General features: G+C 39.3%; 1 protein-coding gene across 1 annotated transcript in view; it reads left to right on the top strand.

The window, feature by feature from the left end:
• Nucleotides 1-976: 976 nt before the first annotated feature.
• The window catches only part of LOC139725381 (nucleolar protein 10-like), a 30041-nt gene continuing 5726 nt past the window's right edge, over nucleotides 977-25291 (top strand). Inside the window, exons 1-14 of the mRNA XM_071636494.1 lie at nucleotides 977-1089; nucleotides 2608-2653; nucleotides 3708-3806; nucleotides 4219-4296; nucleotides 4729-4766; nucleotides 6407-6543; nucleotides 7482-7547; nucleotides 8224-8370; nucleotides 9996-10074; nucleotides 12438-12587; nucleotides 13741-13860; nucleotides 22169-22295; nucleotides 23341-23519; nucleotides 24775-24858. Coding sequence (XP_071492595.1) covers nucleotides 1024-1089; nucleotides 2608-2653; nucleotides 3708-3806; nucleotides 4219-4296; nucleotides 4729-4766; nucleotides 6407-6543; nucleotides 7482-7547; nucleotides 8224-8370; nucleotides 9996-10074; nucleotides 12438-12587; nucleotides 13741-13860; nucleotides 22169-22295; nucleotides 23341-23519; nucleotides 24775-24858 — 1416 coding nt within the window. The 5' untranslated portion in view covers nucleotides 977-1023. The remainder of the gene's footprint in view (nucleotides 1090-2607; nucleotides 2654-3707; nucleotides 3807-4218; nucleotides 4297-4728; nucleotides 4767-6406; nucleotides 6544-7481; nucleotides 7548-8223; nucleotides 8371-9995; nucleotides 10075-12437; nucleotides 12588-13740; nucleotides 13861-22168; nucleotides 22296-23340; nucleotides 23520-24774; nucleotides 24859-25291) is intronic.

Raw genomic sequence — 25291 nt, 5'->3', positions numbered from 1 at the left:
GGGGGGGGGGGAGGCGCGCAATTTATTTTTTGTTAAAGGGTGTGTACAGTTCTGGTCGAGGTGAGGATTTAGCTTTTAAAGTTTTGCGAGATATTCAGAAACCACTCTATGAGATGTCAAAGAGCATGCACTTCTAAGGGGTATCAAAAGTTTATTTGATGAAAATCGGTTTTGATATGGCTGAGTTATTCCAAAACAAGGTAAAACAAAGAGATCCTAATAAAAGCGCAGCCTGTAGTTTTTTATTATCATCACTTTTTTTTTTGGATATCTCAGCCATTTGAAAACCAATTTTCATCAAATAAATATTGAATCCTTCTTAAAATTACATGCTCTCTCATATTTCATAAGAAGTTTCTCATTATCTCACTTAGGAATGTAAAAAACATGAAACCCCACATCAACCAGTACTGTACAGCCCCTTTAAAACAAATGAAATAAAAAGGAAAAAACGGGGGAGTGCGTGAGCCACCCCCCCCCCCCCATAAGTTTGTAAAGGCGCCTCCCCTTTACAGAATTCCTGGATCGGCCCCTGCACACAGAGTACAGATTGTGTCAAAGATTGGTAACAACAGAATAATTAGATACGTTTGGTTTTCGTTGTGGAAAATTGAGCAAAGAAAATGGGATTCCATCGGGATCCCATTTTCTTTGCTCAATTTTCCACTAATCAATAATATTAATTCTGGTCAGTTTTTCTGTTTAAGTTTGGTTTTCGTCACATTTCAGCTGAAGCTAGGGTGTTCCAGGATTGAATGACACAGGAAAATGGTTTCTCTCATCATGCCTTTTCTCGTGACTTCAACAAAATTCTAAGCGTAATCCCATGATATGGGAGTCCACAATTTCCATTTTTTATTGGTACTGCACAAACACCATACCTTCACACGTGCATTTATTTCTAGACAATTTACCGTCAGACACTAACGTGAGCTCTAACGTTAGGGTCTATAAGACAAAGGAGAAAGAGTGATCACTTCCTCGCTCTGGTGTGCATTAGTGACACAACATAAGCTACTGAAGATGCAAGTCTCTTCAGCAAATAACGTAAAGGTCTATAACCTGAGCTCTGGGAAAAGTATGCCAGAGGTAAGTCGGCGTGTGTTGGTTGTACAATCTTACGTTTTGCAAGGTGTATAGTCCCATAGGTTGATTTCTGTGTTTGTATTTGTGGTACGGTGTTGTGTTGATTGCAATTGGGCTGTAGAAGCAGGGAGCCGGGAGTTGGAAAACCCACCTCATACCTCACTGGTAGACGTAGAAATAAAGTTGAATTTAATCCCTTTTACCGCTCATTCTGGCCACTGAACTAGGATGGGGTAATTTACGTGTGCAGTGATTTGGCAGACAGGTCGGGAGTAATTTAATTAGGGAAAAGTGAAAAGTGGTGTGCTAGCGATCGCTCAGCGCAGTTGCAGCCTAGCCAGCGCAGTTGTGCCGCCCGCCCGCCCCAGCAGGGACCCGCACCCTCGCGCCAGCTGCCTGTGTACGCTGGATCGTGGATGCGCAATTTGTGAGTACCCAAACGAACGAAGGCGAAGTCTCAACTCAATAACGACACGATGTATCAAAATCAATTGTAACTTTAATTCACCTCATCAAATCAAGAAAATGAGAATAAAGTTAAAAATGAAAAAAGTAAATTTGTCTAGGTGGTGTGATGATATTAAATGCGATTAATCAAGGAGGCAGGTTCATGTTCATCGCTTTGTGGTGGTGCATGATCGCGTGTTGATGTTGCCGGCCACACACACATTCCCACTACGCAATAAAAAGCTTCTTCGTGTGTGTGGAGATATGTACATTACACTCGAGTGTGGCTGTATCCAGCAATTAGGGCCATGGCTACAACCACACTCGTGTGGCTGGATGGTAAAGACACATGCGTGTGGTTGTATACAGTACACTGCCTTAAATTAAAGCAAAGTTAATTAAAACTTAACCCGAGGCGGTCACTTCGATATTGAATTCAGAAGTCTCCATACACTTAATAGATTACACTGAAAGAAGGAACCATATTAACAGCAAACATTTGCACATTTTGTAAAAATGGCTGAAGGGAATTTTGAGTGTCAAACATAAGTATTCTCACACAAGTTGTCACACTTATCTTATAGCTTATCTTTGTCCCTTAGACTTTATAGAGCTGGTAGTGGTATAGGTACGTACATGATGGTACTTTTAGGTAAAAACAGACATAGGTTTTCTTTGTGTGTGTGTGTAAATTGTGTAAAGTATGTCACACTTAATTTTACATTTAATTATTGGGTTAATTTATATGCTTTACATATTGTACATGTCAGTCTTTCTTTTGGCAGAGCCTCACACTTTTATTGTCCAAAATCTGGACGTAAAGTCTCAGGCCAGTCATATCAAATGGATATCATAGTGCATCATGACAATGTCCGCAAAACCAATGCCTCACGGCACAGTTGCATTAAGAATTGGCGTAAGCTTGTTTGTTTCATATTGTAGTTAGGGATCTTGGAATGGGGTATGTTCACATTGCTATTTTAATGCTAAATTTAGTATAGTCTGCCTATTATCAAATTAATTGAAAACTATTAACAGTACCAACACCATTTTGTTCTCAATTGTTCTCTTCAGTGGCTGTCAGACAGGAAAAAGAGAGCTCTTTCAAAGTCAGACTTTGGTGAGTGGTTTGTAATATTTAATGATATTTTGTTTGCTTTGTTGTCAATGTTTTCAAAGCCCCTATACATTACAGCTACAATTTACCCTCATGTAAGAAAGGCATGTTAATTTGTTTGTTTGTTTGTGGGTATGTTTGTTTGTGTGTGTCTTTGTTTGTTTGTTTGGTTTTTACTTATTTGGTACAACATAAAATACCTTTATGATTCAGTAGTATTAGGAGAAGTTCTGCAAATTATACAATATCTCCCATTCATTTTGTGTGTTCAAGTACATGTTCATGTGTCTGTGTATTTTATATTATGCAAAAAGATGGGCTGAACATTGTGTGTTACAGTCTTTGTAGATTTATGATTTCTCTGTATGAGTTGTGTCATAGCAGTCTCATATCAGTTTTTGTGATGGCCTCGGTGCTTATGATAATGTTGAGGTCATAATCACTTTTGTGTGGAACTGCTGCCATGTTTCATTGGAGTGGACTTTTCTAAACCTGTATTGTCACAAAGTTTGGTGATAGCAGGCATGTTGTTGTCACTGTTGGCCAAACGCATGGAGAAAAGTTTGGCAAGAAGTGAGGGAGTGCCATGGTTCATGGATGATTAAAGGGATAGTACAGTATTGGCGGAGATGAGAATTGGGCTTTTAACTTCTTGCGAGATACCAAGAAAGCACTTATGATATAGTACAGAGCATACAGTTTTAAGAGGAATTCAAAGTTTATTTGATGAAAATCGGGTTTGGAATGACTGAAACATCCAAAAACAAAATAAAACAAAGCGATCGTAATAAAGTGTGGGTCCCACACTTTATTAGAATCGCTTGTTTTTTGATATCTCAGCCATTTCAAAACCCAATTTTCTTCAAATAAACGTTGATTTCCTTATAGAATTACATGCTCTTTCATATTTCATAAGAGGTTTCTCATTATCTCACCAAAAAATTTTAGAAATGTGAAATTAGGTCTCAACCAAAGCTATACGATCCCTTTAATTGTTAAACCAAGTTCTGCTGTTAAAAGGGATCAGTATTGCATGTCTTCTTTTCTTTGCTCACAGACATCCAGAAACGAATTCAACTGCTACAGGACTTTGAGATGCCCACAGTGAGTGGGTGTGTGCAAGTCTCACCGGATGGGCAATATATTCTGGCTACAGGTGCACAGTATTTTACTTTCTGATTTGATGATGCTATGGATGGTAGAGGTGATATAAGGGATGATTAATGATGATGACAGTGATAATGATGATAATGTTGGTGGTAATTTTGATAGAGACACTTGTTCGTAGGAGGAGATGGGGGAAAAGTAGGATTATGATGTTACTAAGAGTGATGATGGTTATTTTGTTTAAAATTTTAGTGATGCTGTAATGGTCCTGTTTTGTTGATGAAGGATGGATGATTACGCAGTAATGATGATGTTGGTGCTGGTGATGGTGATGACGATCATAATGACAGTTATGGGCCTGTTTATTTTTTTCTGCATTTTTGTCTGGTATTCTTTTTGAAGATGGTAATGTTAAAGATCATGATAATTATGTTTTGTTGGCTGTTCATTCTATATTCCAGGAATCTACAAACCCAGGGTTCGCTGCTATGACGTCAACCACTTGTCCATGAAGTTTGAAAGGTGCTTCGATTCAGAAGGTAAGAATGCTTCCATAAATATGTATCATGAAATCATATTCTGTAATAAGTCACTTCAAAAGCGGCATGGGAGTAAGTCACTTCCCTCAAATTTTGATCTGAAATGAATTTAAATATTCAAAATATTCCATGTTATTTCCCTTGGGTACATATGTAGATTAAATAGTATTATTTCTGTCTAAACATGTACACGTATCTCGCCTTACCTACACACACAATAAACTATTGTATAGCCTAGATATACACAAGTGTATTGCCAGGGATTGGCATAATACACTATGCCAATGAATTAAAAAAAAAAAAATCAGAACAGGGATAGGACACATACCAGTATAATGAGGAAGTGAGTTACGGAACTTGAACATCATCATGCTTGCTACAGACATGGGTCGACCTTTTTGTCCATATTTTTATTTGTTTATTCCCCAACAGTTGTGAAGTTCCACATACTCTCAGAAGATTACTCAAAGGTAAGCATGAGACATGAGTATTATTCTCTTACACAGCCATAATAATGTGAAAAGTAGCAGTTGCACAGGTAACAAATTGCCACGTCTGTATTTAAATATTTGCTCTGTTTCGGCAGTTGTTTTGTTTTGTCATCGTGTTTTTATCTGCTAAAAGACAAGTCATTTTCTTCAGAAAGAGAGAAAAAAAGAAGTAACAAAACAATGTATTTTGGATATAAAAAGAAACTAGCATTGAAAAGCTCACTGCATATATAGCATGTGTACAGTCATGAAGAAAGCTTTAGTGCATTATTATGACTGAATGAGTGATGAATGCAGTGGTGTCGATCACTGAATGTTGCTCATGAATGACTGCCATGGCTACAAAGTAGAAAAACATGTTCCATTGTCGGCTAGGCTACGGCTCCATGTGGGTCTGTGGCCGCTATAAACAGGTTAAAATCTACCGCAGGAAACAAAATTTGTTGCCGCTGGCCACATTAGACAGGTGTCCGCTATACACAGGGTCATTAACAGGGCTTTTCTCTTGGGGAGATTTTTCAGTGGCCGCATACACCAGGTGGCTGCTACGTGTATAGACAGATGGCCGCTATAAAGGCATGTTTGACTGTATTGTATGCAAGACAAATACTCATACTTAATATTAAGCATAAACATCAAACTTTTGATGTTTGTGTAGCTAGTGTTACAAGTTACTACTTCAGTTTTACTTTTCGCTTTGAAAATTAAGGGGGGGGGGGCACACTGGGCGCAACTGATGCTGGCAGTTACTGGCAGTAACATCAGAATGGCATAACGATTAAATGCGAGCGAGCTTGAAAATTTTGACATTTCACAGTCCCCAAACTGCCGTTTTGTAATATACTTTTTCGCTTTGGAAATTAAGGGGGGGCGCACCGGGCACAACTGCTGGTGATTATTGGCAGCAACATTAGGTGAATGGCATAGCGATTACATGCGTGCGAGCGAGCTTGAAAATTTTGACATTTCACAGTCCAAAAACTGCCGTTTGTAGCTATATTTTTTCGCTTTGAAAATTAAGGGGGGGGGGGACGGGACGCACGGGAGCAACTGCTGCTGGCAGTTACTGGCAGTAACATTAGAATGGCATAACGATTAAATGCGAGCGAGCTTGAAAATTTTGACATTTCACAGTCCCAAAACTGCCGTTTGTAGCTATACTTTTTCGCTTTGGAAATTAAGGGGGGGGGGGCACACCGGGCGCAACTGCTGGTAATTACTGGCAGCAGCATCAGGAGAATGGCATAGCGATTAAATGCGTGCAAGCGAAGCGAGTGAGCTTGAAAATTTTGACATTTTACAGTCCAAAAACTGCCGTTTGTAGCTATATTTTTTCGCTTTGGAAATTAAGAGGGGGGGGGCGCCCAGTCCCCCCACTTTTACAGTAGTCTCTTCTTCTTCTTTTTTATACCAGTAGTCAGTGTCATCTCTTAGTGTTATTCTAGTACATTCTATGTCAAACTTGAAATTATTCTTTTGTACAGATACATGCTGAGTACATTCATTTGTAGCTCTGTGTGCTCACAAGGTTTGCAGTAACTCATTTCGCTCTTGCCACTATAGAAAATACTAATTGACAAATCATCTGCATATAATGAGAAGCTGCTTTTTCTTTCCAGCTGGTGTTCCTGCAGTGTGATCGCTATGTGGAGTTCCATGCCAAGTACGGCCGCTACCACCGGATGAGGATACCAAAGTTTGGCCGCGACCTTGCCTACCATTCCCCCTCCTGTGACTTGTTCCTCGTCGGTATGAGGTGAGATCTTGGGCTGTCTTGATTGCATTATACACCGTGATAGTTTGCTGAGATTTATTCTCTTCATTAACCTGTTGAGGACAAGTCCCGAGTATACTCGGGCAGGTGTCTATGATGGGAAATGCGTGTTGTAACAAAATCAGTCTGTCCTCAATGGGTTAAGGTGACTTTCACACAAATCTGATCTTAATGTAAGTTTAAGAACATGCTTGTCTATCAAGACATGTGACAGTCCCACCTAAGGGTTATTTTGGCCAAGTAATAGGATTTAAGAAAAAGTTTTTTTCTACTCTTGGACAGTTTTACATGTACAGATCAGTGTAGGAAGCATTGCAGGAGTTGCACTGATCAGCAAATAAAGCACAGTATGAATTAATGTTGTCCGTATGCTGCAATGGTACTCGTCCAAAGTATGAACTGGCACATAGCACTTTGTGAAGTACAAAGATTTGGATTCAAGTATTGATGTGGATGGAAAGACTAAGAATGACAGGTACTATCTACACTTCATGTCAATTCTACAAACTTACAGCACTTTTTCATAAATATTTCTGTTGCAGAACTGTGACTGAAAAGTAAAATAATTTTAGTTCATAAGAATGACTTCAGTGATAGCATCATTGGTACAGAGTTTTAATGCTTTCCCCATACCGCTTTTTCTCTTACATAGAGGGTGCTTCACAATGCTCAAAATAAATCATACTTTACATTCCAGTTTGCATATCCCGGCAGTGTTTCCGTCTTAACCTGTTGAGGACGGTTTGATTTTGCTGCAACACGCATTTCCCGTAGACACCTGCCCGAGTATACTCGGGACTCATCCTCAATGGGTTAAAACAAAGTTCTTCAGCAGATACAAGCTTCATGTACAGATGTACAACATGTACCACAAAATTATTGTGGCTCATGATTTCTTTTTCTCATTCATTCCTCTTCAGTCCAGAAATCTACAGAATCAACCTGGAGCAGGGGAGATTTCTTGCGCCATTCGTCACTGATTCATTGTGAGTAAAATAACATTTCAGAGGACAAGACTTTCTTGGGCAATAAGGCACAATACACGTATATTAAAAAAAACAACTGATATTCGTTGCAGAATTTAGCTTGATTTTGCCTATACTTTGAAGTTGTTTTACTCAGTAACATTCTAGGAACTGTGAACCTGTCGGTAGTTCTTCACCCCTTGAGCGATATTGCTTCTTAACAGTCGGTAACAAACAAATGCATGATATCAAGATTGTACCTCCTTGGCGGAAGTAATTTCCTCCGCCAAGGAAGGAGGTCATAGGCTCTGGTTTGTCTGTTTGCAAAATAACTCAAAAAGTTGTGTCAGATTAAAATTAAACTTGCAGGAAAAGTCGATATTGACACAAGGAATACCTCTTTCAATTTTGATTATGATGCGGTAGTTTTTATGGATTTTTGAAGTATTTTTCATCTTTTAGCATATGAGGTCAACAAACTCGGGGTTCATACTGGAGGTTTTGATAAAATTATGCGCACTTTAAGTGCGCGCTTTGCTCGGGCAAGGCGCCGTGCAATGATGTAAACAACAGAGTTTTATTTTGGGATAGTGTTTGCATGTAAGGATGGAAATGAGTTGCTGGCTTGGCAGCGGAGGTCTGTGCTCTCCGAGTGTTTTTCTAGTTATGGTTGCTGTTGGTGGTGCCTCTTCCACAGAGCGCTGAATGCTTGCAAGGTCAACCCGATGCACCAGCTACTGGCAGTGGGGACAATTGAGGGCAGAGTGGAGTGCTGGGACCCAAGGGCGAGGCGGAGAGCTGGGGTGTTGGACTGTGCCCTCAGCAGCATCACATCAGATACACAGTATGTTCATCTACAAATATCTTCTCGTGGTTGAGACTATGGAGGACCCACACTTAACACAAACATTTGCTAGGTTACCTTTATGTCACTATCATGTGTGAGAAGAATTCATGGTTTTGGGATTGACCAAAAGGACGTTTCTTGGAATAGATTTGTGTTTCTTTGTTTTATGGATTCTAGCACATTTCTAAGGTGGGTTTTTTTTTTCTTTAAATACAGGGGAAACTCGGTGTAACGAACACTGCTATAACGAGATATCGGTTATAACGAGGAAATTCTCTCGGTCCCAAATTTCCTTCCACACAAGTCTATGTAAAATGCTACTCTTATAGCGAGATCGGCTATAACGAAATAACTGCTATAACGAGATAAATTTTGTGACTTCCAAACAAAGAAAAACATAGTAAATCAAACCTGCTATAGCGAGGTAAAGCAAAATGCCTTCGGTAAAGCTTACTTCGCCTGTGCTATCATCTTCCGAGATTGTAAAGCTTGATGCGCCAAAAACTGTCTTGTACACACATAATCATTTTCTTCAGTGCACTCCAGCTAGCACTGCATGTTGTACGTGTGAAATGTGTGTGTGCACGCACACTAATACATGCAGAAAATGTGGTGGGACGGCCATATGTATACATGACATCATCATGACGTTTAGCAGGTGTGAGGCAATCTGATGCTGTGATTGGCCTTCTACTTAGGGAATTCCCCATCTTCACACACACGCAGTCATAATGTACATATAGAATGTGTCACGTACACACACAGCATTGTGTAGACCATAGTAATATTCAAGCTTTCCACACAACACACACCCATATGATAACCACATACCAATCCACAGACGATCTTGATACAATCGCAAGCTAGGCTCTATATAAATTTACATATTCAAACATCTACAATTAATAAGAAACACATTCTTGATATTGGATTTCCTTGGCGAAAAACATCTTCTTACCCATAAAGGTGAGTAATTCCCTCACACACAATATCAAGTTATCAGTATTGATTGAAATATGATGGGTAGTCCCACATGTGCAAATTAATGTCTTTATTTTATGCCTTCTTTTATGCCTACTGATATAACGAGATATCGGCTATAACGAGGAAAATGACTCGGTCCCGACCATCTCGTTATATCGAGTTTCCACTGTACAAGTAATAGCATGAGTTGCAATGAATTTAATTCTCCGAGACAATACTACACTGTATGTTCTCACCGAATTCTGTAGAAACTCAGATCCTGCCATAAAAAGCCAATGTTTGATATTTTATTCAGAGAATTAGAGAATATATTTAAGGAATAATAATATCTTAATCTTTAGATCATAGAATTATGAAATTTCATTTCTATCATTAAACTTTATGATGTCCAAAATGTTTAGTGTTATGATGCATCATACATCAGTATTGCACACGCACAAACACAAAAGCAGTCATGCCCATGAACCATTATTGTCAGGGGTTTAGTCTTTTTGTTTTTGTTTTTTACAAATCTGTAAAATTACAAAATAACAGTTGGTAGGTGCCTTAAAAGTGTTGTTATAGAATTGCCATTCTTAACAATATTGTGCATTCACATATGTTGCTCCCATGCATTTCACACAATTTTTCCATATTAGGGTGAAAGGGGTCCCAGCTGTGACGTCACTAGCCTTCAATGGAGGATTGAAGATGGCAGCTGGAACATCCTCTGGCCAGGTATGACATCAGAGAAAATTTTAAAATTCTCATCTAATATGGGAGGCAATCTCAACTTTTCAGGATTTTTCAGTATTCTATTAACCCTAAAGGGGCCAGTGGGGGGGGGGGGGGGGGAAATCCGCCCCCCCTCGACGTTTCGCGCTATAATTCTGTAACGTGAGAAGGCCTCGTCGCGAGGCTTCTTGACTCTCTTCGTTCAAGTCTCGCGCAACTTTTGAGACCAAATTTGCAACGTCCGCGCATACTTTTGCGAAGCCACGCCCATTTTTGTAACGGAATGTCGCCCCAAAATGGGCACAGTTTTGTGATTTTGTGTACATTTCCTATGGAAAACAGTGCTCTGTCATGAAAGTCATAAAAACCTGATTATTTTTACAGTTAATCACTTTTATTGATTAATTTTGTGCTAATTATGGTAGGAAAGTGGTCAGTGACAATTTCCAATGAAAAAACAAAGAAAAAACAAAAGTTGAAAAACACAGAAATACATAAGAAATTCTGAAAACAATAAAATACATAAGAATTGAAATGAGTTTTGGAATTTTGTCATCTTGAGCTTAATTTACATAATTAATTGATTAAAATTAGAAATTGATTGTTTCAAAAAATCTAGTGACACAATGTTGTAGATTATGACGCGGGTCTCACGCATGCAAAATTTCATTGCGATCGCACCACCGATGGGGGGGGGGGGGGGGGGGGGGGGCGGAATCCACCCCCCGGTCTGAGCATTGCCAAAAAAGCCCAGCCCCTTTAGGGTTAAGTTGTAATGTGGAGGCAATTGGACTGAAAGATTCCAATCGTGTGTTTGTAGTGTGATTTATTATACTTGTGGGGATTTAATATATGGGGCTATAGGAGTGGATATTTTACAGCCTTCAAGATGTACATTCCTCTCAGCACATTTTGCCCAGAGTTTTGCATAGAATGCTGTAGCAGCCATGATACAATGTAGCTAAATCATATTCACTACTTTGGTTGCATAGAGAAATTGCTTGAGCAATAGCATTTCTCTGCAGACATATAAAGAAACTTGTTTTTCTTTGGGTTTTTTTTTTTTCATTTTATTTTACGTAGACACTAGAAATACTATATGTACACATCTCTTCCAGAATTGGTAAATGTTCCCCTTTTCAATCAGAATAGCAAATTCATGCAAGCCAGCCTTACTTCAAAGGAGAATTCTGTGGTTGTCATGTTACCACTTTAGAAAGTATATACACTGTAAATACATACCTGAAATGCGGATAAATGTCATCGCAAATATGTGATCCTGCATCACAGAACCAACAAAAAGTCGTCAGACATAGATTTTTAGTTAAGGGCAGATAATGAAAGAGCAGATTCTGAGCTTTAAAATGATGTGTAACTCAATTCAAATGGACTCTCCTAACGGCTAACCTGTCTAGATATTGGAAAGAAAGCACACACTCTGGAAAGTGTGTACTGAGAAAAGAGGCTCTGAAGTACAGGGTCTATTCATTAAACTTTACCAAGCCCTGCTAGCTGTGCAATGAAAGGGACAAAACACAGGATGTAAACCACCAAAGCAACGACAATGAAGGGATTATCAGATTAGGCTGAAATTGAGCATGCTCAATTAACACATTCTGTCCGTAATAAATGCCAACTTTCAAGGTTGTAGCACTATCTATTCAAAACTTATTAGAGTTTAAACTGAAAGGTGTGTAAAGGATTTTAAAGAAATCAAAATGGACCTCTGAAGACGTACCTAATCGCACTACTCTTAAAAAAAAAGGGGTTGTAGAAAAACTGTTGAAAACGCTCTTTCCTGTTCGTTATATGACCCCAAACTTATGAATAATGTAGACGAAGAATAGCTTTTTCAGAAAGTATGGAAAACTCAAGATTGACGTGGTTGACCTGTTTCACCCTTTTGAGGTCCTCACGCAAAATCAAGGGCTGCAACTTTGTGTTCGTTTTGTGATGTGGTCACGTAAGAAAAATAGGATTGTATGATAGATGCAGCAATTAAAACTCTAACCATGACCATTTTCTTCCGGAATGAGTGTATGAATACACACCTGAAATGTGGATAAATATCGTTGCAAATATGAAAAATAGGATTGTATGATAGATGCAGCAATTAAAACTGTAACTATGACCATTTTCTTCCTGAAATTCTCTCTTTTGAAAGTAGCCAGAAATCTTCATGAAATATTGGCCTTCATTTCTGATACAATGGTAGTTAGATGTCAAAATTTAAGATACACTTGACATACAAATGTATTTCAACCACTGAATAGAATTTGCACTGCATCTGCATTGACCAATACCTCTCGTATGCAATGATTATCATATCTTTGTTTATGTGTGAACTATGATGCTTTTTTTTCAAGGTTCTGGTGTATGACATCCGCTCCAACAAGCCATGTCTCATAAAGGACCACCGCAACGGTCTCCCGATCAAGGGTATTAGCTTCAGTCCCCGGGCGGAGATGGTTGTTTCCTCGGACAGCAGGGCGGCCAAGATCTGGAGCGAATCTAGTGTGGGTGTGGCTGGGTTTTACTTATTAAACCCAAATAAGCCCATGTGTAGTTTAGCTCATGTGTGCATCTCTCAAATGAAATTTCTTTTCTCCCACTTGGTTGGGCACTTCACTCGTTTTCAAAGCGACATAATGCATAAGCTTACCTGATGAAATTTATGTCCTAGAAAAAAATAAAATTACATAGGCCAGGTGACAAGAATGGCCTATCCATTAACACTTAGGGAGACATCCATTTCATTGTTTTGCATTGAATGCATGAACAAACTTTTTTCCATCACCATTGCAGAATACTAAGCTCTAATGAACAATTTTATTAATGTCAAATAGGCAAGCACCGTGTATAAGCATCACATACAACCGTAGCAGATGACAGTGTATATGGATAATTATTACATCACTGATGCATATATAGTGAATTCAAAAACCAACATGTCTGTTATCACACACACACATACACACACACACACACACACACACACACTTTCCTTTGAATAGCTTCAAAATTTTAGCAGATGATAGATGATAAATTAGACTACGAAATTACGCAAAAAACAGAAATCTGATCGTTTTGATCAATTTTGACGACCTGACTTCAAACTTGATTTTCTCGGCTCAGACGTCAGCAACTTTCGGATCCTTTTGTTTTAGTGGGTCACATATGCAGAGGATTTAAGATAAAAACTGATGTCACTGTGTCCATATGGCGGCCATTCTGTGACACTATTTCCTTTGTATTCAATGCGTCTCAGAGAAGTTGTGGCATATAATTCATCATTACACATGATTGGAAAGCATTCAATATGCGTTTAAGTAGCCAAGGACCTGGTATTATGTCCAGTAGAAATTTCTCTACATTTGAGGTGCCAACATCTTCCCGGAGATGATGCAATCGATCTCTGTAAGGACACTTCATGTTTATTATTGATACTCATTAATTAGATGAAATCGTGATACAAAGTGGAGGGTAGCAAATATTGAACTTACACTCAATTTGCATCAACAGCAATCCTTGACTTGTGAATATGAAATGTATTTGGAATGTTTCTGTGTGTCAAAAAGCAGGCCAAAACTTTTGACAGTGTACACTGTACAAAACGAATCTTTCGTGCCCAGTATTCACAAATGTACTGGTCTTACATTTGTTTTACAGGGCAGGCCCTTCGTCACCGTTGAAGGGGAGAGTGATCTTAATGACGTGTGCCTTGTTCGGGATTCCGGTCTCCTGCTGATGGCATGCGAAGCACCCAAGCTGCTCACATACTTCATTCCAGTAAGGGAGGATCTTAGCACAAAATACTAATCGCTGTGCTTTTACAGTAAATAATGGTGTATTAACCACATTTTTTTCCCTGCTGAAATGGATCAAAATTCAGGATGTGGTTTATACACCATTCCAGCAAACACCTACTTAATGTCTGCTTAACTCTTTATGTGCCACGTTTGCACGCCCGACGCATTTTCTGCTCAAACTCTCAAACCCACCCAGTCCGATCTATAGATTGCCAAATGCCACAGTACAATAAAAGCTTTTGTCGCGATATCGTTCCTCTCACATATAGCTTGCATTTTATGTAATAATTGACCAGCAAGCAGCGTTCCCTACTGGAATTGCTCGCAAATTCTGTCACTGTTTTGTATGCAAAAATCATGTATTGACAGTGTAGTACAATGTAGCTATTGTAGCTAAAACAATCCTAGATTTGTCATACAATTTACGTTAAAGCAAGGCTTGGCATTTTCTCTACAGCTTTGCTCACTATACATCCAGGTTTTTAACTGACATGTGTAAAAGTTACATAGATTTGAAAAACAAAATGTTTTCTCAAAGCATAACTGCGTTGGTGTCTTACAATAATGTGGCACACACAGGGTTTCCACCATGGCACATCAAGAGTTTAGAGTGTGCAGACAATGTTGTGTTCAATTTTCAAAATAATTTCCTTTTTGTTAGGCATTCTACTGCATATTTCCTATTTTTATGGCACAAAAATGAACACATTTTCTCCCCCAAACATTTCACTCAATTCAACCAGTATCCCCACCCGTTGCATGCTACTTGTATATTCATGAGAGTACATGTACAACCTGCATTTGTCCGCAGACTGGCATTTCTCTTTCTTCCTGGATGTCAGAAAAAAGGGAGTGCGGTTAACGCATCGATGCAGTTAATACGCAGTTATTTACAGTATACAAATAGGTAGATAGATTGATAGATAGATAGGCACACAGTTTCTTCACAGTTCACAGTTTTTCTATTTTGTACTTGTCCATTCTCACAAAAGTTATTGGTGTGACAGTGATTTATACTGGTCCTGGACTGCTGGACCAGTGCCAGTGTGCAGCGTTGCATAAACTTATAAAAGGGTCAATTAAAAATCCTCAAATCCCCAAATACCTGAACTTTTAATATAGGCACTCATCCCATTATACCTTGTTCAAGGAAAGCGAACATTCAACACATTTAGTTACATATGTATCATACATTTTATACGTAAAAATATTTTACCAATTATGTAAAGCTGTCATCACACATTGTCGAGACCTTGTACTGTAGACCTATTAGGAGAACCGGGCATTATGGCGGAGGCATACCAGTCGCCATAGCGACATTTCTAGTTAAAAAATGAAAAAGGTCCTGTAAGACTTACCTTATCACGATATTCTACGAAAAAGTCCCTTAGAAAGAATATTGGAAAAAATGTAATTTCCCAGTTGTATTTTGTGATCCCAAACTTTGAAACCATTGAGGATGGGTTGATTTTACTACAGCACTCATTTCCCATAGACACTTGCCTGAGTATACTCAGGACTCCTCCTCAGCGGGTTAAAACTAGTGTACAAGAAGAACTGCTCATGCAGAAGATGTATTAGACTTCAGATTGACTAGGTTGACTCATTCTCCTATTTTGAGTCCTCACATAAAATAGGGGGGTGCAAATTTTTGTTGGTTTTGTAATGCATGGTCACAAATACTGCACTCTGCTATTCAGTGGCATCATTCTGTGGTCTGTGCTACCAACAAGATCTTTCTCCTGACCATCACAGGAAGGCAAACCCACTCCTCTTTAGTCGAACTTATCACACTGCAATGCACAACCAAAATCACACAACCGAATGGTATCAACCCCTCTAATGAATACAGTATTACGTCTCTGTGACTGTTCATCGACCTTGAGATATTATCGTGTTTTTCTGTTTATTCCTTTCAGTCATAGTAAGGCTTCCTCAATTATGATGTTCTCCCCAAATCTGTTGACAGCTTGCTCATAATCCAAATCGCCCTGTTTTTGTCAGTAAATTTTTGTCATAGGGCCATTACAGCCAATCACTGCTGCTTTAATATGGCTTCTTATGTACTTGTAAAATTGTTTGTGCTTTTTAGCTCACCTGAGCCAAAGGCTCAAGTTCGCTATTGCGATCGCTCTTTGTCCGGTGTCTGTCGTGCGTCGTGCGTCATGCGTAAACTTTTTACATTTTCATCTTCTTCTTGAAAACCCCAGGACCGATTTTCAATAAACTTGGCAGGTAGCATCCTTAGGGGGTTAGGATCTCAATTTGATAAAATGGGCACCATGCCCCACCTGGGGGGCCCCCCAGAAGGGCCCAAACCCCCTAAAATTAAGGAATCTTAAAAAATCTTCTTCTCTAGATCCAGAAGTGATAGAGCTTTGATAGTTATACTATGAGTTGGTACATTGATGACTGTAGTTTCAAGTTTGTTCATGGCAGAATCAGGGGTGCCCCCTTGGGACCCAGGGGAGGGGTGGGGAGGGGTCCTAATGGGGCCCAAATTGTACATTTTCATCTTTTTTGTTGTTGTTGAAAATTCCATGATGAATTTTCACCAAACTTGGCAGGTAGCATCCCTAGGGGGATAGAATCTCATTCCCATCATATGGGCACCATGCCCCACCCTGGGGCCCCCAGGAGGGCCCAGCCAACCCCCAGTATTAAAGGAATCTTTAAAGATTTTCTCTAGAACCAGAAGTGATTGAGCTAAGTTAATATGATGAGTCAGTATATTGATGACTGTTGTTTCAAGTTTGTTCATGGCAGGATCAGAATGTACTTGGCAGGTATTTTTACCAGTGTGATGGAATATGCAAATGGACACCATGCCCCCAGCTCTCAAAGCTAACCCCACCACAAGTTTCCAATGTTCTCAGGTAAGAGTCTGCTGAAATGCATGGAAGGTGAACTTGCATACTCAGGTGAGCGCGAGACCCCCGGGTCTCTTGTTTTTTTCCCCACCTGAATCCTGCGTTGTGTGTTTCATAATTACCCTATGATGCTTCTCTTCTTATTCTTTTTATTATACCCCCACACACACATAGTGTGTATGTGACTATCAGTGAGCAAAGTATACATTTATTCAGTGTTGAACAATACATTGTCATATGATGTATAGTAACATTTTTTTATTCAATAAAAAGCATACAAAGCAATTGCTAGTTATTAAAGCTGACTCCCTCAGTGCTAAATGGGGGTATTAATCACGTTGTGTGATAGTTCTAGGATGTTCATGGAAGTATATGTACAGTATTGTACCTGCGTTTGTCCGCAGACTCGCTTTTCTTTTTCTCCCTGGATGTCAGAAAAAATGGAATGCGGTTAATGCATCGATGCAGTTAATACACCGTTATTTATGGTATACAAATAGATAGATATTAACAGACAAGTTTTTGTAGGTAGATAGATAGATAGATGGACACACTGTTCACAATTTTTCTCTTTTTTTTTGTACTTGTCCATTCCAGCAAAAGTTATTGGTCTGACAGTGATTTTTACTGGCCCTGGACTGCTGGACCAGTGCCAGTGTGCAGCGTTGCATAAACTTATAAAAGGGTCAATTCAATTCAATTCAATTCATTTTTATTCGTCCAATAAAAAACATTACAGGAAATTCATTGCGGGATTTTTACATATAAATGACAAGGCATAACAAATACAATATATACATAGAGAGAGAACAACACGGAATAGTACTTGACAGATAGATAAATATTAAACCGAACATGTATGCAAAGTTAAACTGAAAAGAATAATCTTATAAAAACGTGGCATAAAAACCGACTCCATTGGCATGATGTTAAAAACTCCAGAAACCTTCCCTGTTGCTACAATCCCAATCTCACTCCCCCCCCCCCATGTCAGCCCGCGATAAACTGAAACCAAAACCAACTCGCCCTCTAAAATACAACACAACAAACAGATTAGCGTATACAAAAACAATATCAGTGATTATATCATCATATCATATAAATTTCTTTCTTTCTAAATCCACCAATATTGCACATAACCACTTCACAAATTCTGAGATAAAATGAATGTAACAAATTTAATCATTGTGGTTGTACGTGAACTTGCAAGGGAAAAAATATATATAAAGGGAGGATTAGCGGTAGAGAGAAGAAAGAAAGAAAAAGAAAGGAAAGGAAAGGGAAGTATAAGTATATGACAGTTCATAAATAACATTATATCAAACATCACTAGCTATGGCATCATAAATCCAAAAACTGAAAAATCCCAAGATGAGGTGATGATAGTAATGACCAGTCAATGTCAATGACTAAAAAAAGAAAAAAAAAAGTGTTGAAGGTGATGATAATAATCATATGGTAATAAAATCATGGCATCTTCAGAACAGTTTTACTGTTTTACAAAGCCCCCCCCCCCCCAACAACTTACCAACCCATGCAGAATAAATCACCACCCATTTACCCCTATCACAATTCATCCATTTGAAAGCCCATGACTCCGCTGAAAAACCTACTCATCACAGAAACAATTCCAACACATCCCTGCTGATCCAAGTAAAAATCCTCAAATCCCCAAATTCCTGAACTCTTAATATAGGCACTCATCCAACTAAACCTAGTTCAAGGAAAGCAAACATTCAACACGTTTGTGACAAACCTGTCATTTTAATATTTTGCCAACTATGTGAAGCTGTCATCACCAAGACATTGTAGTATAGACCTATTGGGAGGACCATGCATTATGGCTGAGGCAAACCAGTCGTCATAGCGACATTTCTAGTTAAGAAATGAAAAAGTCCTGTATGACCTACCTTGTCATGATATTTTTTGAAAGAGTCCCTTGGAAAGAAATAGAAAAAATGCAATTTCCCATTTGTTTTGTGATTCCAAGCTTATCCTGTTGAAAATGGGCTGATTTTAGTTCTTTTTTTTAATACTACTTTTTACTTACTACTCCCATAGACACTTGCCCAAGTATACTCAGGACTCATCCTCAGTGGGTTAAAAATAGTGTACAAGAAGACTGAACTGGTCTTGCATAAGATATAAAAAACTTCACACTGACTAGGTGGACCCATTCACCTATTCTTAGCCCTCACATAAAATATGGGGGTGCAATTTTTTTTTTTTTTTGTAATGCACGGTCACAAATACTGCACTCTACTGTTCATGAGTACCATCATTCTGTGCTACCAGCAAGATCTTTCTCCTGACCATCACAGGTGGGCAGACCTGCTCCCCTATAGTTGATCTTTAATATCACACTGCAGGACATGGCCATAATCGCATAACTTAATCCGCTGAGGACGAGTCCTGAGTATACGCGGGCATATGTCTATGGGAAATGCGTGATGTTGCAAAATCAATCCGTCCTCAATGGGTTAATGGCATCAACCTATCCAACAAATGAAGTCTCCGTGACTGCTCATCGCCCTTTCCCTTTCTTTGAGAGATAATCGTGTTTTTCAGCGATACCTTTGAGTTTAGTTTTATTCCGTTCAGTCATAGTAAGGCTTCCTCAATTATGGTGTTCCCCTCAAATCTGTTGTCGGCCTTCTCATAATTCAAATCACCCTGTTTTTGTCAGTAAATTTCGATCCTAGTGCGCCATTATAGCCAATCGCTGCTGCCTTGCTGTGGCTTCTGTGACGTACTTGTAAGTTTGCAAAACTTGTGGCTCAAACTTCTCTCTCCTTTTTTGAGCAATTGACCTAAAATTTGGCATGTATGACTGCTATCTTATGTAGATGTAGTTTTTTTCCCCTGAATTCTGCACTGTTGAGTGTTTCATAAATACCCAATGATGTTGGTTTTCATCTTGTTCATTTTATTGTGTCAGGGTTTCTAGGACTTCGTGAGTTTGGAATTTCTCTCATTTCCTTTTAATTTGGAGACTAGTCCCGAGTATGATCGGGTACAGTAGTTGTCTATGGGAAATGTGTGTCATAGCAAAATCAGTTCATGTTCAGGTTAATAATACAATATCGGTACAAGGCCTCTCTGGTTTTGGAATCACTTGAGCCTGTCAAGCTGCGTGTGGTTAGTACCAAAGTATCTTTCTCATTGCTCTGTGGAAAATCCCTGACTTTAACTCTCTATGTGCCATGGTGTTAACCACCTGTGTGCCACATTAAAGATATATCATCCCTTTTGCATGCAAATTTTTGAAAATTTGGTGAGAACACTTAGGTATTGAAGAAAACACTATTTGGAAACCTCCTGTAAATTTTGAACTCAAGAGGATCTTTATTTGTTGAGATAAGTTGACTGTTAAGATTCGAATAATTTTTTCGTACTACGAAAAAATTACAAATCTAAACTACTAGTCTAGTTTTACAGACCTGTGTGATGCACTTATGTACCATGTAAGTGGTGTGTTGTTATTTGCCATCGATAACAAAGTAAAAGAAGCTAGTGAATTCTTCCTTTCTGACAGCTTTAACATGCCTATCTTTTGTTCGAAGTGTAAGTATCATATTACAACCACAGGAGGATTAGTATATGCAGCTGTGCCTCGTACAAAGAATATGTTACGGTGAGCATTTGGTGCATTATTTGAATTTTAATGGCTAACAACCTTCAAATATCACAGAAATGTTATAGCTTTACAATAGTCTTGTCATTCTGGTGGAGTATATCATGTTCTGTGCGATTTGGGAAGGAATGAAAAAGGAAAGGCCCATCTTTAACCCGTTGAGGACGGCTTGATTTTGCTACAACATGCACTTTCCATAGACACCTGCCCGAGTATACTCGGGACTCATCCTCAACGGGTTAACCTAAGACAGCAACATAGTCATGCTTTCGGAAAACATCTTGTTAACTCTTTATGTGCCATGGTGGAAACTCCCCGTGTGCCACATTATTCTAAGACACCAACGTAGTCACGCGTAGAGAAAATATTCTGTTTTTCAAATCTATATAACTTTTACAGATTTCTGTTAGATTGTAGACGAAGTGAACAGAGTTGCAGAGAAAATGTCAAGCTTTGCATTGATGTGAATTCTATGACAACTCTATAATTGCTTTTCTTTCAAATGCCCAGTACCTAACATTACTGTATGTACATGTATGACTTTCGCACACAAAGCAGTGACAGAAACTTATAATTTGCACTGAAATCCAGTAGGATACACTGCTTGCTAGTCAATCACCACATAAAATGCAAGGTATGGACGAGAGGAACGGAATCGCGAGAAACACTTTCATCGTAGTGTGGCATTTGGCGTATTTAGCGGTCGGTTTTGGCGGGTTTGTGCGTTTGAGCGGAATATGCGAAGTTGGCATGCCATCCACTGAGTCGGACGTGCGAACGTGGCACATAAAGAGTTAAAAACATTCTGTTAATCAAATCTATGTAACTTTTATAAATATTTGTTTACTTAATACCCATGACATGTAATAAGCAAAGTTGTACAGAAAATGGCAAACTTTGCTTGACATACACAGTAAATTGGATGACACACCTATGACTGTTTTTCTTTCAAACGACCGGTAGGTGTATTATTGTAGAGGCATGACATTTGCACACAAAACAGTGACCGAAAGTTAGAATTTACTCTCAAATCTAGCTGAGAACACACCTTGATAGTCATTCGCTACGAAAAATGCAAGCTACATGTGGCAAGAATGGAATCACGAGAAATGCTTTCACAGTACTGTGGCATTCAGTGATTATATCGATCGGTTTGGGTGGGTTTGTGCGTGTGAACAAAATATGCAAACTTGGCATGCCGTCGACTTAGTCAGGCGTACGAATGTGGCACATAAAGATGTTGCATGTGTTTGGGTGTATATCTGTAATGCCCCAGTCACATAGACATCCCAGATCACCCCGGACCACCCTGGATCTGATCTAGGGTGTTCCGGGGAGAGATCCGTGTTGATGCCTTGGACATCCTTGAACATCCGTGTATGTCCGTGTAGATCCGGGGACATCCGGGAGGCCATTGGCAACACGGCAACTTTTGGAGGTCAAAAACATCTGGCGTCATCCGGGGATTGCCTTGTTGGCAGAGCAATCGGGGATGGTCCGTGTGGCTGCCGTGTAGCTGCCATGCTGATCCGTGTTGATGCCGTGTTTGTCCGAGTAGACGCCACGCTCTTCCAACCTTATCCGTGTAGCTGCCGTGTTGATACCGTGTGTGCAGTCGTATCAACGCTCGTCGACACTTCATCAAGGTCGAAACTATCCCGGATCTCCCCGGATCTCCCTGGATCACCATGTAGATCCTTGACAATCCGTGTAAAACTTATATAATTATGTGACTGGGGCCTTAGTTTACCATGCCAACTGTCACTCTGATGTGTCCTCCCCAGGGACTCGGTCCGGCCCCGAAATGGTGCTCCTTCCTCGACAGCTTGACCGAGGAGCTGGAGGAGAGCCCCACAGCGGCTGTGTACGACGACTACAAGTTTGTCACCAAGGCAGAGCTGGAGAGTTTAGGTAAATGCCTTGTTGTCATGGCGATACCGTCATGATGCACGGACATACATGCAGTACATGCACGAAGGAAAATAGTGCCTGTCGCAGAGTTACAGGTTGTTTTGTATTTCAGCTATGTCAAAGTTTGAGTTTGCTTTGTCTGAAGAATTTCAAAATTGATATGGAAATGTGTTTTTCAAGATGAGCAATCAAAAGTTTAAACCATAAAGAAGGAATCACATGTCATGAAGTGTGCATGGTAATCCATTAACCCTTTCTCTACCAGATATATTGGTCAGTGTGTCCAATGCTACGGCATTTTCTTCCAGTCAGAGAGAGACGGCATGCATGTTCCCTAAATATCCAATGAAAGGATGCTTAACGAGCATGAAGTCTGGACCGCAATTTGTAATAAAAGGGATGTATTCTCCTTTTCACCTATAGATATACTTCAAAAGGGGTGTTTTGTTTTGTTTTTTCTTTATCTTTCTCTCTGTTTTCTCTTTGGACCCCTGATAAATTTATGTCAGTATTGTTTATTTATTTATTTATTTATTTATGTATTTATTTATTAGAGGGGGGAGGTGTTTGTGATAAGTTCGGAGGTCACATTTTGAATTTATTTCATGATATTTTTCTCTTTTTTTTGGGTGGGGGAGGGGCTTGTGATGAGTTGTGAGGTTTCTTTTTGAAAAAAAAAAAAAAAAAAATCTCCCAAGGATCGCAATGACAGCTTATACCTGAGATTATTTGGAGGGGGGTGTCTGTCTTGAGATGGGGGTTAAGGTTAACATGCAACCTATTGTGATGGCGACTAATATTCATACTGATCACTTTAATCATCATAAAATGCATGAAAAAATGGCTTCAGGTTTCATGTGTAAATTAATTCAAATAAAAAAGAATTGTACTTTTTGGTCGAAGAATATGGCAGAAGAAAAATATTTATTTGAGTGTACACAGAAATTTTCACATGCATCTTGGTACTGTAACTCATTTCTTGAGAATTTTAACAGTGTTCATTTTTCCTGGTTTTTTTTTTACATTTTCGTTGCACAAAACACAGGTCTTGGCCATCTAATTGGAACCAGTCTGTTGAGGGCCTACATGCACGGCTACTTCATGGACATCAGGCTGTACAAGAAGGCCAAGGCGATTGCTGATCCCTTTGCATACGAGGACTACAGGAAGAGCAAGATCAAGAAGAAAATCGAGGAGCAGCGAACTGGCCGTGTCCAAGTCAAGGTGAGTTTCAAGCAGTTCTGCAACTTTCGTTCATTCCATCAAGGTTCAGTTGGAGGATGTATATAATGCATGCATCAAGGCTTCTTTCAAATGTGGTCGTTTGTCTCAAAATGTGGGCAAGTTTGCATCATTGGTGTTTTTTGAAGATTCTGCGTGACATTAGTAATCATAACTATTCCTTCAGATTCTACTTTTTTTTTCTGAAGTGTTGTTTGTCCTATGTAGTTTATGTGAAATAATTTCAGACAGTCAATCAGTATGTAATGGAGATCGCACATTGAGATTCTTTTTAGTTGAATGTGTGATATTCATTTGTGACCCGCTACAACAAAATGATCCTAAAGTCGGGCGAGGTCGATTATTTGAAAATTGCATGATATAATCCCCAAATCTTTCTGCTTTAAATTGATATATAACACATTTTATAAAAATAATCGGCTGCGGAGATATCGATGTTTAAAAGAGAGCATGTCGAGACGTCTGGAAAATCACTGTTTCGAGAAAAGCGCCCTAAAAGTCTTCCTTTCGACGCAATCGCAATCCCATCAAGGGACACGCTAGTCAGTTTTCACCTCTGGACAATAGAAGGTATAATGTAAGCCCTAGCAACCCCCGAAGAGTTCATTCAAGCACATCAGCGTCGGCGGTCTCCTCACCAACCAATCAGTGACCAGGATGTGAGAAGCGGCTGAGCATAGCGCACCCCGCCCGCACGCACCAGTCGACTGGGCAGTGTGCGAGCTTCACGCTTCGGTTAGCAGCAAGCAGCAAACTGACCAATGAGATCACTCTGGTCGTTGTTAGGGGCGGAACCTATCTGTGGCGCTCAATCCAAATTTTCGAACCAGTTTATGCTTCGTTGAAACGCCAAAAAACATGGCTCAGAAAAACGCTATTTTTTGGTCTTTCCTTTGATCATTTTGCTTCAAAATTTTGACAGATGATAGAAGACATGTTAGACTCCAGTAATATATCAACATCAGAAAATCGTAAGTTTTGACCAATTCTAATGCTCTGACTTCAAACACGATTTTCACGGCTTCGACCGTGCGCGACTTTAGGACCTTTTTGTTGAAGCGGGTCACATTTTGTGTCAATTTCATTCAACTCTTACAGTTGTATTTTATCCATATTTATTGCATACGTATTGTACATGTAGGTGTCGCAGTCCGTCATTTTATTATTTTTTTCTATGATAGGGCTGGAAAGTCCTTCAAGAAAAAAATGAAGATGTTTCACATTTCTCTCCTCACAGAAACTCCCATCAGTCAATGCTGCATTGGCAGAAAAACTGCAGGACGAACAGACATCCTTGAAAGCGAAGAAGGCCAAAAAAGAGGTGGGTATTCATACATGTATGTGTGTGTGTGTTTGTATTGTGGGTTGTTTGTTTCTTTGGTGTTTTTCTGTCTATCTCTACATTGTGTGACCATCTCCTGCTTTCTTTTCCTTGCTTGGGGCATCACACTACATAATCATTTAAAGAAGATGAAGACAAGCTAAATAACTGCCCTTTTTACAGTGCTCTCCCATTATAACAAACACGGTTATAACGAAATTCCGGTTACAACAAAGTAAAAATTCAGGCTGCAGCATTATCCAGTCTACAGTACACTATTTTTATTGTGTATCTGTTCAGTCAAAACAAAACTTTGATTTAACGGAAGAAAACGCCGGCCCCGAGGACTTTGTTATAATGGGAGTCCACTGTATCAGTGTATGCTGGATTACTCTGGAACACAAAACGATTCCCCATGACAAGTAGAAAAGCA

This window comes from Diadema antillarum, unplaced genomic scaffold (assembly GCF_040938485.1).
Source record: "Diadema antillarum isolate AM-2024a unplaced genomic scaffold, OU_Dant_1.0 scf00000001, whole genome shotgun sequence".
NCBI lineage: Eukaryota > Metazoa > Echinodermata > Echinoidea > Diadematoida > Diadematidae > Diadema > Diadema antillarum.
The sequence above is the reverse complement of the archived record's forward strand: the minus strand, read 5'-3'. Positions and strand labels throughout refer to the sequence as shown.